Raw genomic sequence first — 17,642 nt, 5'->3', positions numbered from 1 at the left:
TTGAGTTTTATAAGTTTACTGTGTGTTTTGTAATGTATATTTGTAGTTTGTGTTGAACTAGTCAGAGATGTACTTAGGAGTGAACGTTTGGATTTCAATGGTAATGTTATCTCTGAAATTAATGTGTTTTGGTATTCCAGTCGTTTAGAAGTTTGGCATGTTCGGATGACGAACTGTATTTTGGTTTAAGTTATACGGGGATTTTGGTCGGTTTGCTTGCGTGAGTCCTGACTAGAGTTAGGCAGGCGACCCGCCAACCCTTTGGTTCGCCTTAGGGGAAAGTGGGGCCGCCACAATGAGTGCAATGTCACTATCATCACCTTCCATGTCATCTCCATCCAGAGAGATTGTATCATCTTTTTCTTGTGAAGTCTTCAGAGCAATGTTCTTTCTAACTCTTGTGTCTTCTTCTTCCTACACCTTAGACTTGAGTTTTAACTCATAAGAGATTAGTGAATTTATAAGGGATTCAATAGATAAAGTGTTCAGATCTTTGGCTTCCTCAATGGCAGTCACTTTGCTCTCCCAATCCTTTGATAGAGCATTCAGAATTTTTCTATTTTTCTCACCTAGAGAGTAATCTTTCTCAAGAACTTCTAGATCTTTAATAAGATCATTGAATCTGCAATACATCTTGTCGATGTTTTCGTGAGGTTCCATCTTAAAGGATTTATACTTCGTGACCAGAATGGACTTCTTCTGTTCTCTCACATTTTCACTTCCTTCGTGTATTTCTCGAAATTTATCCCAGATTTCTTTTGCAGATTTGCAGCCCTTGAGTCTAACAGATTCGTTTGAATCTAAAGCACTGTACAGTACATTCATCGCCTTGGCATTCAGAGTTGAGTTCTATCTTCAGCAGTTAGTTCCCTTCTTGTTTTTGGTCTCGGCCTGTTTGTATTTGCATCAATAGTAGAGGCATCAAATGGACCTTCATTGACAATAAATCATAGCTCAATATCAATAAATTGTAAGAAAATAATCATCCTTTCCTTCCAACCACATAGTTTGAACCATTGAACATAGGAGGTCTAGTTACTGATTGTCCCTCAAAGAACATGGTATTGTTGGTTGTCATATTTACTCCTAAGCCGATTGAGCTTAATCTCAAGGAGATCAAGCTCTGATACCAATTGTAAGGATCGAAGACAACCTAAGAGGGGAGTGAATTAGGTTGTTTAAAGGCTAGCCAAAATATAAATCACTTTTTTTCTGAACTATCCCTCTTTTTCTAAAGTACCAGACCAAGGAACAAATTATGATAAAGCGGAAGTAATTTAGAACAGAAGAGATAAACAGTTAATGTTGCAAAACAGTGAATAAGAAGATGGAATAGCAAACCAAATCTCAAACTCGACTAGAGTTTGAATATCCCTTTATATTGTAAGCTCCTTCAAGTTGATTCAACATACAACCAATCTCTTGTGTACACGGGAAGGATCACTTCCTCCTTGCCTCAAAATACACTTAATCAAGCAAGAAAGTTTTACAATCACTCGAATAACTCTCACAAAGCTACACTATTGAAGAAATTGAATCACACTTGCAAAGATAAATGAAGATCACACAACTAAGAGTACAAATCTTCTTTTTGGAGTATTCTTATGCTTGAATCACTCAATATCTGATGTAGACTTAATGTGTATCAGTGTTTTTGGTGGTTGACTTTTATCCTATTTATAATAGACCAAAAACATCTTCAATTAATGCCACTAACGGACACAAGGCAGCTGAAGAGTCAACTAGCCGTTAGTAGTGTCGGACGTCCGATAGGCTGGTTTTGTGCGTCCAAACGCAGGCTGTGAGTTCAAGAAATTTTCTTGAAATCTTTAGGACGTCCGGCAGCATCAGAATATGCGTCCGACCATATGATGTAAAACTTAGAATCCTTCATTAATTCTTTCGGACGTCCGGTGCTTCTAATGCTTGTCGTCCGATGTTTTGCAACGATTGTCGGACGTCCGGTGCTTAGGTATTATGCGTCCGATCGAGGTTAGAGATGTGCTGACTTATCAGCTTCGGACATCCGAGGATAGGTTCTTCGCCCGTCCGAAGATACTCAACGGTTATCGGACAGCCGATAGGATGTATTTGTGCGTCCGACAGATGTTTTAGCAGATGCTTGGCCTTTGAACCTGTTTTGCTCCATTTTCTGACCAAAAACAAACTTGAAAAACATTAGTTTTATCCACTTGTTTTGTAATCATCAAAAGGTACGAACAAAGATAAACACTGTAATAGTGAAAGCTAGTAATTAGAGATGTTTTGCCTGAAATAGTTGTACTTATTGGACTATGTGTAGTGAAAGCTTTACATAGTAAGTTGTATCTCTGTTAAAAAACAGTAAACTTGGTGCCTGATATTTTAGTTAGTGATATTAAATGTCAATGGTTGGGCGGCATTGAATCCCTATCCATGAGTCAATTGCTGCAATTTAGTTTTGGATTTAAGCAAGGATCCTTCAATTATGATTACTAAGGAAGGAATTTCGATTAGAGATGGTGATACATGTCTAATGATACAATTGTAGACGATTTGTCAATGTACAGTGTATGAGTTTAAGAGCTAGTGAGAGTAGTAACCAAATTGTGTATTTGTGATTTCTTCTTATCAACAAGTTCTATGTTCATATCACCTTGCATCTTTCGATACCTTCATTGGCCTTTCTTAGCATGTTAACTTAGCCATTATGTTATTAAGATTTAAGATTTACAAGTTTCTGGTAACACCATGAGTGAGGGGAAACTCTTGAGAAGTGGACAAAACCTGGAGAGTCGAGTTTTGTGAGCAAAGGTAAGAATTTTGAGGATGAAATTCTTTTAAGGGGGAGAGAGTATGAGGACTCGAAAATTATTTATATTTTTCTCTTATTTTCAATAAGTTAATTTATATTTTCATTTGGTTTAATTCACTTGCCTTAATTTCTTAAATACTTTAACAATTGAGTCAAGAGTTTTATTTAGGTGCATGTTAGGTCATGTAGTGCATTGTGGTAGTGTGATTAATTAGTGAGAGTGTGAGGACCTAAAAATTTTTATCATGTTAGCCGTTTTAACTCCGTTGCATTTCATTCATTTAGTTATTTATTTATTTGTTATAGATTTGATAATGATTTTAGTCTTAATGATTTTATTAATTTTTATATGTGAAAGTTAGTGAGTGAGGTCAAATGCGATTTTCTTTTATGGGATGTGGAAGGAAACTTTGGAAAGGGAAGGGAGTTTATTGCAATAAGGAAGGATTGGGATATTTGGAGCTAGGAAGTGCTAGAAGGAGACATGTGTCACCATATATAGGAACCAAGTTTCTTTCTTTAAGACTTTTTGACCAAACCTTTCTTACCAATTTTCTTCCATTTTTTGCCTTAGAAATAACAAACAAACAACAAAGGAAAGTGAGAGAGAGAGAGAGGGCCGAGAGAGTGAGGAAGGAAAAGAGGGAAAAAGCTTCAACCAATCTAGCTTCAATCTTGCTTGGATTTTGAGGGAAAAGAAAGGAGATAACTTGGAATTTTCATCCATCTTGACTTAAGCTTGGAAAGGAGAAGATTTGGTGGGTTGAAGTTCACCTTGGTTGGAAAGCAAGAGAGGTAAAATGCTAGATTAACCTTCTTTCTTCACCTTATGTTGAAAATAAGTTGATTGTTGGAATAAAGACATGATTTGGTGGTGAATCTTGGTGATTTCTTAAGTTGATGATTCTTATACTTCATATTTGTGTTAGGGTTTGGATATATGTATATATATATATATGATTATGGTGGTTTCTTGTTGAGATTTTGGCTTTACATATATCTAATGTTATATTAGAGATGAAATTTTATGGATTTGCTAGGTATGATTGGTTGGATTTAGTAAATTAGTTGGTGAAACGTTCAAAAAATTGGAAGAAAAATTCTGCTTGATGGCCGAACTTAAGGGTTGAAATTCAGCTTTGCTTAAGGGCTGAAATTTAGTTTTGAATTCTGCATTTTCATGATGATTTTAATTTTAATTTTGCTCAGGAAACTCTATAAGACTTTAGGCTATAAGAATGTATTGGAATTGAACTAAAATCTTGAGTCTTTAAGTGGTAAAAACACATTTCTTTCACTGTTTTCATGGTTGGAAAATTTGTTCAAAGCTATCCAAAAGAGAGAGTGACCTTGTTTAGCTTTGTCTTGGTTTTGTGTGATAAACTTGTCACAGTAACACCTTAAATCATGATTAGACACACTACAAGAAAAAAAGTCATTAGTGACAACATTTCTTTGTGACGACAAAAAGTCGTTACAAAATGAGGTTGTTTAGTCACGATTTTGAAAGTTGTCACAATTGATTCAAAGCAACTGAGTTTTCAGTGACAACCTTTAATTGTCGTCACAAAACTACTTCGCGCCATGGGACTTGGAAGGCGCGAGTTTTGCGATAGTGACGACTTGATAAAAGTTGTCAGTAATTCTACCACTTTCTTTCACAACTTTTCATTGTTGTCACTGTTTATGTTTATTGACGACCAATTTTTGTCAATAAAACTATAGTGTAGTTAGTGACAACATAAGTATCATCACTAACTTGAACATCTCTAATGCATTTATTTAATTGTGAGCCTCAATATTAATTTAATTTTTTTTTAAATTTGATGATTTATTAACTATGACTTTATTTAATTGTGAGCCTCAATATTAATTTAATTTTTTTTAAAATTTGATGATTTATTAAACTAGCCATAGTTACTTAAATATTAATTTAATTTTTTTAAAATTTGATAATTTATTAAACTAGTCATAGTTACTCAATAAGTTTTTAACTGAAAAAAATTAATGAAAGTTTTTAGTTAGAACAACTATATAAACTATTACAATTAGAACTCAAGGTCTCTAAATTCAAATACCTTAATTTTGGGTACTGTCAATGCCTCCTTGACATCTAATTGGTCGAATGTTGAAACTCATTAAGTACAAATTCATTTTGATGAAAAGCGGAATTAGTTGTGTTATATAAGTTAATTAATGAAATCAGGACTACTAATTACTGCAATTCCTTCAAATTTAATGTTGATTTGCTAAAAGTCAAAACGAATACATATTTTTCTTACAAATCAATACGTATACTATAGTTTCGTGCAAGTTTACATTCATGATTCTTCAATATAAGACATCTAAAAAAAATATAGTACTATTAGACAAAACTAACAAAATTTTCTAGAAACTGATAGAAAGTTCTTAACACATAATTAAGATTTTTCTTTTTCCATGTTTAAAAATAATGAATTATTTCTTAAAATAATATGAAAGTAGATTCCCGATCTAGTATACTTAATTAAAATTTTTAATTTAATACAAAGAAAATAACCTTTCTTTGAGAATCTAAATAAAAAGATAAAACTAAAAATTGGATCAAATTTTTCGTTCAAAATGAAAAAGAAACAGCGGGAATTGAAAATTGGTGGAGGCATTCTTTAAAAAGCAAATTTCAAAATGAAAGAGTACAAGTCTACCACTTTTGGGCTAAGTCTGATACACTTCTAATTCTCACATTTTCACTCGCTGGCCTTCTCACTGTCTCTCTCGGTCTCTCTCTCACTTCGACCCCTCTCAATTTCTTTCTCACTAATGCTCGAGCATTCCTCCTTATTGGGCTACTGATTTTGATATATTTCCTCAGAGCATGTGCTGTAAAAAGGCAAGTTTCTGTCTTCTTGCTTAGTAATCAATTTCCCCCAATTTTTATTGACCCGATTTTGTGTTCCCAACATTCAAGTTTTGGGTAAATTCTCTTCTTCTCTATCATTTGTCTAGTTTCCCCAAAGTTTCTTACCCTAATTAGCAATCACCTTTTCTACCCTACTTAGATGATCAATTGTTTCAATTTCTCCCCAAATTTGTTTTTTAAAAAAATTTCTGCCCGGGACAAGGAGGGCATCCCCCGGACCAGCAGCACCTCATCTTCACTGGCAAGCAGCTCGAGGACAGCCGCACCCTAGTCGACTACAATATCCAGAAGGAGTCAGCCCTCCACCTCGTTCTCCACCTCGACGGTGGCGCCAAGAAGCGCAAGAAGAACACCTGCACCAAGCCGGCGGTGACTAAGGGAAATTCTCCCCCCCCCTTTTTATAAACTTTATTGTTACTAGTCTAATTGAACATTAGCAGCATGTTCTTATTTTGAAGATTTTGTTCTTTATTGGGTTTGATATATTATTCTCTGAAACCGTTGGATTTTGCTTTCTAAAAAAATTTAGATTGTATGTTTCTTTAAGATTTTATCAAATTCTTGGTTATTCTATTTTCAAGCGCTTGGTTTATTTTATTTTTTGGTTTTAATTTCACATTAAACTGCAAAGCGTCCCTTTTTCAGCAATTCCTGGTATGTGTTCAAAGCGTCCCCTTTTCAGTTTTACTTAAAGCGTCTACAAATCATCATTGTGGTGTTGTTTGTAGAGCTAAATGCATTACAATTAAGGTAGTATTGTGGTGTTGTTTGTAGAGCTAAATGCATTACAATTAAGGTAGTAAGAGTAAATTCTACAGATTTGAATGCTTTTCAAAAGCAACATTTTTTTCACTTCAAAATTCAACTCGTTTAGATCCATGCACTTAGTCTGGTTCAAAAGCAGCCTTGAATGTTTCTTGAATTGAGGTGATTGAAATATGTCTGTCAAGACTTCAAGCTCTTTCCTAATGTTTTCCTGTTGGAAGTGCTCTATCTTTGTGTAAATGTGCACACTCACAAATCGACTCTCATTTCCTTTGTTTCCATTTATTTATTTTTTTAGAAACCTGGACAAGTTGCTCCAAATCATTGCATTTGTACTTTGCCTTAAAAGCTGTATATTAGCTATGGATGTAGTCCTGCAAGTTGAGATACTGTAGACTTTTTTTTTCTGCTAACTTATAAATTCATTCTAGAACACAAACCTCTAAGGTTGCATCTCAAGTCTAAGGTGTTGCATCTGGTGACTGAGAAATCTGGTGATAGAGTTCTAAGGCTGCATCTCAAGTCTACTTAAGGACTTGTACTAGTATCACTTTGGAAGAGCTTGGTAAGAGGACCAAAACTCATCAATTAGTTTTGATATGAAAAAAGATCTTCCTCCGTAAAAATTCATGAACTAGGAATGTTATTAGAACAGCATGGACAGCTTCTTATGGTATGTTTTGAGAGTCCATGATTCTCCAGAATATACTTGTTAGCCTTACTTGTGCTGAATTTCACATGTTTCACTATTTTTTAAGGGCAAAGGTGCTTTGGCCAAAATGTTTTGCTTGCAAATGTGTTGACCGCATTTACTTCTCTGCCTAGTATGTTCCTTTTGTTAAGTTTACAAGGGAGAGGTCAAACCTCTTAAACAGAAACAAAACATAGGGTCGCAGCCCCTAAAATATTTGCACCACGCAATTCACTAAGTTCCTGTGGCGGTTCTGTTATAATCTGCATCCCAGATTCTTTGTTGACACTACTTTTAGCTAGCTAGTTTGCACACTTACTTCTTTCTCCAAACATGTTGTAGCCAGGATTCCCGATCCCTGCTTAAAACATTCCTGATCTGACTTATTAGATTGTATAGTGGTGAGTCATGTCCTGCTCCTTGTATTAGTTCGAAAGCTGCCTTGCAATTCGTGTCCAGAATCACTCTTCTTTCTCTAGAATTCCAAGCCATTTTTATCCTTTTGAGTACTCCCCACAGCTCTGCTAAGTGCTATCATATTATCTATTAGCCCAATATTCACTATAAAACCTGCTTTCCATCTCTCCCAGCTATCTATATGTCCCTTTTCAAATTACTATGGCTTTGCCTCTTCTACTTGGAATAATGCTAAATTGAGAACTGTACATCTTGCCACAGTTAATTGCTAATTATTGATAGTTTCTTGTCTTACATGCTAGTTTGTTCTCCATATAGCATTATTTTATACTGTATGATCACAAACTTTTTGCTAGATGTAGGTTGGATTTTCTGTTAACGGAGTAAGAATACTAACTTTTATGTGGGTTTTGAAGGCATTCCTTGAGGTAATACCTTTTCTTTTCACATGAATGGTTCCCCATTTTTGGTGCCATTCTTGAAATAAATTTCACTGTGAATGTTTTGCAATGTCCCGCCACTTGCCTAACTCACTAGTTTGATTGGAATACAATATTATGGGGTGCTGGTTTTCTATGGAATTAATACACCATGACAAACAGCAAACGTAATTTCAGAGATCTAGAACAAGAAAGTTGTTATTTGCTTTTAAATGGCAAAGAAACATTCTAGTTATGTTGGGACACATTGCTCCTACTTGACACCTTATATCATGATTGACATTACTTTGGTTATCATACTTGACACCTTGTATCCTCTGTGGTGCATTAGTTTGGATTGTTTTGGTTTAGTTTAGTTTAGTTTATTTGAATGTTTTAGCTAAGCAAGTGAACTGAAGTTGCTTTTCCTTTAGTGTTGTGCTTATCATCTTATCAACTGGTTATATTGTTCATAGCAGTACTTATATCAGTACTTGTTATAGTAGTGCTTGTTGCCTTATCAACTTGTTATATTATTCCTTTGAGGCTGAAGTTTAATAGCAGTACTTATTTCTTGAGCTAATTTGGTGCATTAGTTTGGGGCTGATTTTGAATGTCCAACTTTAATTATTGAGGTTCTTATTGGATTGCAAATTTTAGCTAAGCAACCGAACTACAAGAGATATAGTGAAATTGGGAAATGGCAAGGTTTAGTGAAATTTTGTCTGATGTTAAAAATTCCCCCTTGTGTTGAAATTTGGTATTTTTTTTTTCACGACAAAACAGCCTAGCAAATTGTCACACTTAAAAGACAGTATCTTTGATCGGAACAAAACAATGACTAAATTCGTTTATATTATTCCAATCTTGTTTGCCACATCCAAAGCATCGTAGTCTGGAGTCAACCGAACATATGCTTTCTTTGTTCCATCAGGCCTGATCAAAGTGTTCACTTTCTTGGTCTGTATGTCGTACATCTTCTTCACTGCATCTTTGATTTTCTTCTTATCAGCACGGATGTCAACTATGAATACCATGGTATTGTTATCTTCAATCTTTTTCATGGCAGATTCAGTAGTCAAAGGATATTTGAGAATCTGATAATGGTCCAACTTATTCCTAGAAGGAGCACTGATACGTGGGTACTTCGGGTTCCCGTCCTTTTTCAATGTCTTAGGACGATGGAAGGTAACTTTGGTCCGGATCTTCTTGGCTTTCTTCTTAAAAGTTGTCCCAGATTTGACAAATTTGGCAACCTTGGCTGCCTGAGCCTTTGTATCAAGCTTTTTTGTGGTGTCAGCTTTAGGAGCCATTGCTGGAAACTGCCTTACAAATCTTTTACCTGAGGGGAGGAGCCGAGTGTTGAGGGGAGGAGCTGAGTGTTGCTGAAGCGGCTCTGTGTTGAAATTTGGGACTTGGATTTGTTTTGTAAAGCTACCTCGAGTTATATGTGAAATTTAGGCCAAATACCACTTATCAAACTATCTATAGGGTGTTGTTGAACTTCATTATGATATTTGAATGCTTATATGATATTTTGACATTTCGTAATGCAATGGATGCATTCATTTGCTAATTATAAATCATTGTCATTTTTTTCCATTTATAGATATAATTGTTGTAGGAAAATTTTCAATTTTCATGGTGATAAAGAGTTATCATTGAATCAGAAATTTCCATTAATAACAATCTGCGGTGATAAAATTAAAAAGTGTTTAGTGACAACAAAAGTCGTCAGTAATTAGTCTATACCAATGACAATTACATATCACTTTTAGTGACGACATTTATTTGTACATCATTGACAAGATACTATGTCATCACTAAAATTACAATAATTATTGACGACATCAGTTGTCACAAAACAGTTCCATTCACTGACGACTTTTATTGTCGTCACTATATACTTTTACCGACGGGCCTTCAGTGACGACTCTGTGACAACTAGAAAATTGTCAATGAAAGTTATCAGTGACGACTTTTTATTTTTTTGTGACAAAAATGGCTTGTCACTGAAGACCAAATTTCCTGTAGTGACATTAACCCTAGTATGAGTAGTGAATTGGAGTGGAAAATGGAAGGTTTTAAAAGGTGAAAACCTCACTCTTACATGTTTCAAGTAATAAATTTTCAGCCTAAGAGAAAATTGATTTGGGTAATTTTAAACTCATTTTGGTGGATGGAAATGAGAAAATGTTTGCACTATCATTTGCTTAAATCTTTGACCTAAAGTATACATGGATGTTCTCCTTGAATTGATTTAGAAATCATGTGATTTGGGTGAGATTTCTTAGTTGGAACTTGGACGTAATTTCATTTAAACCTTGTGGCTTGGAGTAGTAGATCCTAATGCACTCCATATACTTGATTCTAGGGCTTGGAAGTGAAGCCGAAGTTGCTCCCGAAGCAAGCACTTAAGCTTTGTTGTCATGATGAGTATTCCAACTGCATGTTCCATGTTACTTGTTGCAAGAAATTGCTAAACACTTGATTGTCATTTCTTAGGCAGGTGTGTACTTTATCGCACTTGGCCTAACTCAACTAAACTTTTGATATCTCGTTCATGCATGTACAAGTAACTTGATTTACATGTAACCTGTATCTTGATTTGAAATACTTGAAATGCTTGAAAATATGACAAGCTAAGCTTACTTGTGACTTGATCATGGTTAGGTGAGTGTGTCCTTATTCGCACTCGACCTCCATGAACTTGAGACACTTGATCTTGCGTGCGAACTTGCATGTATATGTGCATGATTGTAGACCGATTGTATATCTTCTTACAGCGGTTGAACTGGGCCCTTGGACCCTTTTCTAAGACGTCGGGTAAGTGAAAATTTGGGTTACTTATTCGTATGCATGAATATAGGTCGGTAACGGTTGAACTGACCCCTTACTTGAGACCAGCCTTTGAGCAGTCGGGTAAGTTGGGCAACCTTGGGTAAAGGACAAAGTTCCTAACTTATTTACTCGTGACTTGAATTCATGACTTGAACTCGTGACATGCTTGAATACGGAGCATTAGGTGACAGCTAACGTCTCCAATCATTACTTGCGTGGGCATTTGATGATAGTCAACGACTCCACTCTTGAATACTTGAATACCTGGGGCTTTAAGCTCAGATCTTGAATACTTGGGGCTATAAGCCTAACCCAGGGCTAGTTGGTTGAATCGAGTCGGTAATGGTTTGGTCGAGAAAATTGACGAACCCTGGGTACTTGATTGGCGTTCGAGCCCGGTGTAGGGATGATTGGTCGACGGAGATTGACGTTTAGTAGTGATCTACGAATATTATAATTTCATGGCTGACGGAGAGTCAACAAACCCTGGATAAGTTGTCGTGGAACCTGCTCCTAAGAGCAGCCTATATCTTTTGTGATGAACGTGTTCTTTACTGTACACTATTACATGATCTATCTGGTTACATGCTTTACTATGCATTATATCCTGCTCTATTTGGATTTAACTTAAAGGTATCATGCCTGCTAGTTTACTTGTCTGTTTTCTTGGAACCTCACTGGGTTTCTAGCTCATTCCATGGAATTTGTTTTCCTTACAGGTGTAAGAACGTAAGAGTGGGAATTGGAGAAGATATAGACTTTGTCTAAATTTTGTTAGTTGCTCGCATAGGCACTTCTTAGCTCTCTAACAGGCTTGTTTGGTTTTATTTTGTAAGTTTAACTCCTCGACTGTATTTAGAGATTGTATGGGCATTTAATACCTACGATTATATATATTTAAGGTTGTAATTGTTAATGCTCTTATTATTGAGGTTATTGTTTTGCAAATTTTGTGATGCGTGAGTGAGTTCTGGTGCAAGTTGGGCAAGCAGTCTGCCAAACCCTTGGGTACGCCCTGGGGGAAGGTGGGGTCGTCACAATTGGAGCAAGCAACTGAGAAGTTTTCTTACTCTTTTTCTTATCTTTGTAACAACTCTTTGAATTCGTGGTTATAATTTCCAAATCATGTTCAACTAAATTGTTTCTAGGGTTAGGGTTTCTATGAAGGAATTTGATTCATTTTTTTAGTTTAATTTCTTGCATTTTGTCTTGATTTATCTATCTTGATTTAATTACATATTTGTGATTGGCCACTATAGACATGCTCTTAGGGTTTCTATTGAACTGAAAAGGGATATATAAACGTGCACTAGATAGATAAACATACTTAATCTAATCATGAGAATAGGTTAGGATTTGTATGATACACTTATATCACCAAGGTTCTTAAAGGGTTTAATTGAACACTTACGATCTCAAGAGAGACGTAGGATTTAATTAGGCACACTTTAGATATATCGAGAGATAATCTAAAATATAATTGTGTGATGCATTTATGATTTATTGAGAAATTAACTAGATAATTGATTGAAATTATGGATTAAAACCTAAAACTCTATACTCATGTCTATTGTTTTCTCACTATTACTTTTTTTGAATTGATTATTATTTTTTTCTTTGGTTAGAAAATACCACTCGTTAAATTTAAATTTTGTTATGTTAGAATAATTAAAGTAGAAAATTAACTCATCCCTACAAATTCGACCCCTGAAATGTTCCGAGTGATTTTATTACTATGATCAACCCTGTGCGCTTGCAGGAATTCATCGACCAATAATGCTAGCCAATATGGTGCCTTCGTCTTCTTAAAAGTCATTTCACATGATCAAGAGCATGAGTTTTTTTTCCTAAGAATGACATAACAGTATTTAGTATCATGAAATATGACGAGCGTGGGGTATGTATATAACAATTAAACTCATTTCATAGTCAAGTTTTACATTTATAAATTTCTAAATACCCCATACACGATTTTCTGCATGTATACAGGTTAAGATTGAGTATAGGGTATTAAAGGTCGAACCCACAGGAAAGATTGTCAATTACTGATGTTTTTCTAACTCCTTTATTATTTAGACTATCATAAGTACAAGAAAGTAAATCTACATTATAAATATGAGGTAAAGTAATACAAATAACAATAAAAACTACTAGAGGTGTGGAATTCCTCACTACTCTTGCAAATAAAATTATCGGTTAAGTGAATGTTATTATCTTGGCTAGTTATGATATAATTTTCTAATGTATGTGAAATCTACTCTTGTAGTGAATCAACTATACTTGTAACTAAATCATACCTACTCTCATGATTATGAAATTAACTACAATCTCATTTCTTCTATGAAATTACATGAAACAAGTTACTAAAACCAGAAAGGTGCTCTAATGGGGTGTGATCAGGACTCACGAAGAAAAATTAGTGTTTGCGTACTATAAAGAGTTTGGGGAGTACGATGTCATTTTGGCAGAAGCTTGTTTGTTGCTGCATGGTCTACTTGTATGTAAAGAGAGAAGGGTTTGGCCCTTGCAGGTTGAGATGGATTCCCTGGTGCTTACTAGTTTGCTCTTGTCACAGAAATTAGCCAAATGGCCGTTTTGTGTGGTATTAAGAAAAATCAGGAGGTTATTGTCGTATTTTTCGATCTCGTGGTGCATATTTTTTGTGAGGCTAATTTAGCTGCCGATAAATTAGCTTCTCTCTATTTACATTCAGATAGAGTTTTTGAGGACATTTCCAATCTCCCTTCAACTGTTAGAGGTACGATGGCTTTAGATGCTAGACGTGTTCCTTTTGTAAGGACGCTAGTAGACAAAGTTTGAACGTATGTTATTGAGACTAGGATTGGACCCTTGAAATCATTGTACTTGTTTTATTGCTTAATAAAGTGGAGTTGGCATCCCTACCTCGTGAACGGGGTTTAGCTAGATAAAAAAAAAGGAGTAGAGGTTGGCTCTTATTAGATACTTTGGTCTAGTTATTAGTAGTTGCTTTAGAGTATTTGCTATTGTTATTTCAAGTAGAGGTTGGCCAAACTGAAATTCTCATAAGTCATTTTGCATTTATTGGAATTGGAAAAAAAATCACAAAGGTGCACCTCTACTCTTGTGAGAATACTCCCTAGATTTATCACTTTTTTGAATTAGTGCTAAATCCCAATTTTCATTACAAACTTAACACGTTAAGATTATCATAATTAGTGGCAGGTTAATCATGATTAAAAAAGCAAAAGTGCTAAATAACTTGCTCAAAATAATATTATCAAATAACCAAGTAAACGTCACTAACAAAATATAGAAAGTTCATTCATAACTCTAGGCATAAACTTTAGCAAAATATGAAAACAAAATCCAAACATGTATTATAGCTAAACATTAACTTAAATACAAAAGAAAAAGTGGGTATATTATTGTACAACTTGTAATAATTTTTATGCTTAAAATTATTCAGTGTCTTTTATATTGATGAAAAGTAAGCATACTTCTATATATGTAATACAAAGAATGAATTTGATCATGTAATTACAAATGAGTGAGTTCCATTGCTTCATGAACTTTAAACTATATCATGATGACGGATGAGGGTTGTGTTACCAAAGTAAGATCTGCATATTGAAGAATAGGAAGATAGAAATACATAAACTAATATTAATGTAGTTAAATAGTGTGTAAAAGGAAAACTAAAAAGGAACTACAATTTTTTTTTTTTGCTGTAGCTCTCATTCTTATAGCCAAGATAACTTATGGCTCTGTTGTTGATGTGATTTAAATTCCTTCAACAATCTGGAATTCATTGTGTAAAATGAATAATAATGGTTATTTTGCTAAATAAGAAATTAGTAGGATAGTTAGCACATAGAGATTTTATTAGTAGACGGTCAACTGGTGGGAAAAGGTGTCAATTTTCTCTCTTTTAGCTGCTAGGGTTTCGCTTCACGATAACAAGGTCGACTAGGGTTAGTTCGGTTGTGGGTGCCATGGCAGCCCTCCAGCCACCTGCTGGAGGGCATCCTCCTTCGCAGCCAGTCTCCCCAACATTCCAAAGTAAGTCTTTCTCAAATCTGTTCAAGCAGCAGGCGTCTCACCTTTCACGCTCAATAGCGGCCGAAGTGGCGACTCACAAAGAAGAGCCAGCAATCATCTTTACGCAGGCGGCTATGGAGACCTTGGCCAATCCTTATCAATTTGCGTTAGTAGGAAAATTTTTCAGGGGTAGACCGAAGATTGAGGAGGTGCGCAAGTTCTTCTCAACGCTGGATCTTCGAGAGAAACCCACGGTAGGTCTTCTTGATACATCGCATGTGTTGATACAACTACAGAATGAGGCTGATTTTCACCGCGTGTGGTTCAGGAGGATCTAGTACGTCTCTGCGGCACCGATGCAAGTCTTCAAATAGACACCCGGGTTCCATGTTGATAGGGCGTTATCCATTGTACCCCTGTGGTTCCAGCTTTCAAAGCTACCGCTACATTTCTTCAACAAGGAGGTGTTTTTTCAGATCCTATCATGCATGGGTCTGCCATTACTGGTGGATGCGGCCACTCTTGCTATGTCACGCCCAAGTGTAGCTCGCGTGTGCGTCTAGATGGATTTGTTGAAGACGATGCCGTCGCGTGTATGGATTGGGAATGAAGATAATGCTGGTTTTTGGCAGGAGCTGGTGGTAGAGAACCTTCCACGATATTGCTCTCACTGTTTCCTCCAAGGACATGCGGAGGATGCTTGTCATGCCTTGAATCCTACGCTGCGAGCTACCTCAGGGCAGCGTAGGAACGTGGAAGAGACAAGCAGAGAGGCAGTGCCGCTGTTGAAGGTTGCGGCAGCATCCACAACTGGAAAAGCGGCGTTACTTGACATGGAGGCACCTGATATACCGCGGCGTGGGGTGAGACAACAACTGAAATTGTCAGCAGAGGTGCAATAGCAGCAGCTACAGGGAATGGAGGTAATGTAGCAGTTGGGTGCCTCGCTGGAGGAGCAACAATAACAACAACAAGGGGCGGGCTTACTGGTTGCCCAGCCTCCAGCGGAGGAGCTCGGACATGCGAGCACGGCTGAGGATTCAGCTTTGGGTATAGGGGCGGTGGAAGTGTTGCCAAGAACTGGTGGAGATCGCAACAATTCTTTGGGTAGTGTACGAGCAGCGGAAGCTGGGGTCGAGAAAGAAGGTTTGTGGGCTGCACGGTCAGAGGCTGCTGAGGGAATGGTAGAAAAGGTGCAGGAGATGCAGCGATGGGTTGGGAATTTATCTCTCAGGGGAGGTAGGGATGAGGTGCGAGCTCGTGGAGTGACGTCGCCAATGGGGGAATTGAATTTTGATTTGTTGGTAACTTCTGGCAGCCATGCACAGGAGCAAGTAGGCTTGGGGAGGGCCTCTGTGGCCAAGGTACGTGGTATTCGTGCGGTGGTTCCTTCTAATAGAACTCTGAGATCTAGGGGTTATGTTTCAACAGATTCCTTGTCTGCGGTTTCTTATGATTAAAGTACTTTTCTGGAATATAAGAAGAGTGGCTCGTGCCCCTAATTTAAAAAGGTTGAGGAAGCTTATTACGTTGCATTCTTTACAATTGGTGGTAGTAGTTGAACCTAAGTCGGGTTTGGAGAACCTTACTGCCATTAGACTCAAATTAGGGATGGATTATTGCCTAGCTAATCAAGGGGGCTCCGTTTGGGTGTTTTATCGGTCTCTGTTTAATTGTCAGATTATTGTGGAGTCGGCACAATATCTAATTGTACAGGTGCAATCTCAGTTATTTCTTGAGTCCAGTCTCTTGTCATGTATTCATGCTAAGTGTACAGCTCAGGAAAGGATGGTTTTGTGGGGTGACTTATTAAGGGATAGGCCGCTCTCGGCTCCGTGATTTATTGTGAGAGATTTTAATGTGATCACCAACAGAGAGGAAAAAAATGGGGTTTGCCATTTAGACCTTCGGAGGGGTTTGACTTTTTAAATTTTATGTCAGAGGCAGGAATGGTTGATGCGGGGTTCTCGGGGTCTAGGTTTACTTGGTGCAATAACCGGGTGGGTCCGGCTCGTGTTTGAAAGCGCCTGGATAGATTGCTGTTGAATGGGCCAGCTTTGGAGATGCACCACCAGGTCATGGTTCAACACTTGGGGCGAAATTCGTCGGATCACTCTCCACTGTTGCTATTTGTGAAGACGCATCTGGACAATAAACTTAGGCCGTTTCGATTTTTGAATGTATGGACCACTCACAAAGACTTGTTGGGAGTGATTAGAGAATGTTGGTCGCAGCCCGGGAATGGGTTCCCCTTGCAGGCTCTGGTGGCAAAGCTGCGGGGGGTAAAGCAAGCTCTCAAGCAATGGTCTAAGCTATCATTTGGGGATATCTTTCAGATAGCCCGGAGCGCGGAGCGCGAGATGCTGGAGGTTGAGACAAGGTATGACATGGATCCTACGGATGACTTGCGGTGTGAGTTACATCATGCTCAGGCGCGATTGCGTCATGCCCTAACGGTCGAGGAGGGATTTTGGAGGCAGAAAACTCGGGTGAAGTGACTGCATGATGGAGATAGGAATTCGAAATTCTTCCATCCCCTGGTGGCTGAGAGGAGACGCCCGGCTGTGATTCATCAGGTGCGGAAGTCACATGGAGAGTGGCTAGAGGATGAGTCACAGATTGGTGCGGCGGCGGTTAATTTCTTCCATGAGTTTTTCACGGCAGAGGGCATGCAATCGGACAATGATATTTTGGAGGTCATTTCGAAATGAGTCACGGCCCAAGACAACACTTAATTAACCGAGATCCCGCAGCTTGACGAGGTAAAGGATATCGTGTTTGCTCTAGATGAGACTA

At 37.2% G+C, this 17,642-nt stretch overlaps 1 protein-coding gene across 1 annotated transcript; it reads right to left on the bottom strand.

Moving 5' to 3' along the window:
• Positions 1 to 8,768: 8,768 nt before the first annotated feature.
• On the bottom strand, positions 8,769 to 9,521 carry LOC113763118 (60S ribosomal protein L23a). The gene has a single exon (XM_027306846.1). The coding sequence runs from the start codon at positions 9,296 to 9,298 to the stop codon at positions 8,837 to 8,839; it is 462 nt and encodes a 153-aa protein (XP_027162647.1). The 5' UTR covers positions 9,299 to 9,521; the 3' UTR covers positions 8,769 to 8,836.
• Positions 9,522 to 17,642: the final 8,121 nt, after the last annotated feature.

This window comes from Coffea eugenioides, chromosome 2 (genome assembly GCF_003713205.1).
Source record: "Coffea eugenioides isolate CCC68of chromosome 2, Ceug_1.0, whole genome shotgun sequence".
Taxonomy (NCBI): Eukaryota; Viridiplantae; Streptophyta; class Magnoliopsida; order Gentianales; family Rubiaceae; genus Coffea; species Coffea eugenioides.
This window is presented reverse-complemented; position numbering and strand designations above follow the sequence as displayed.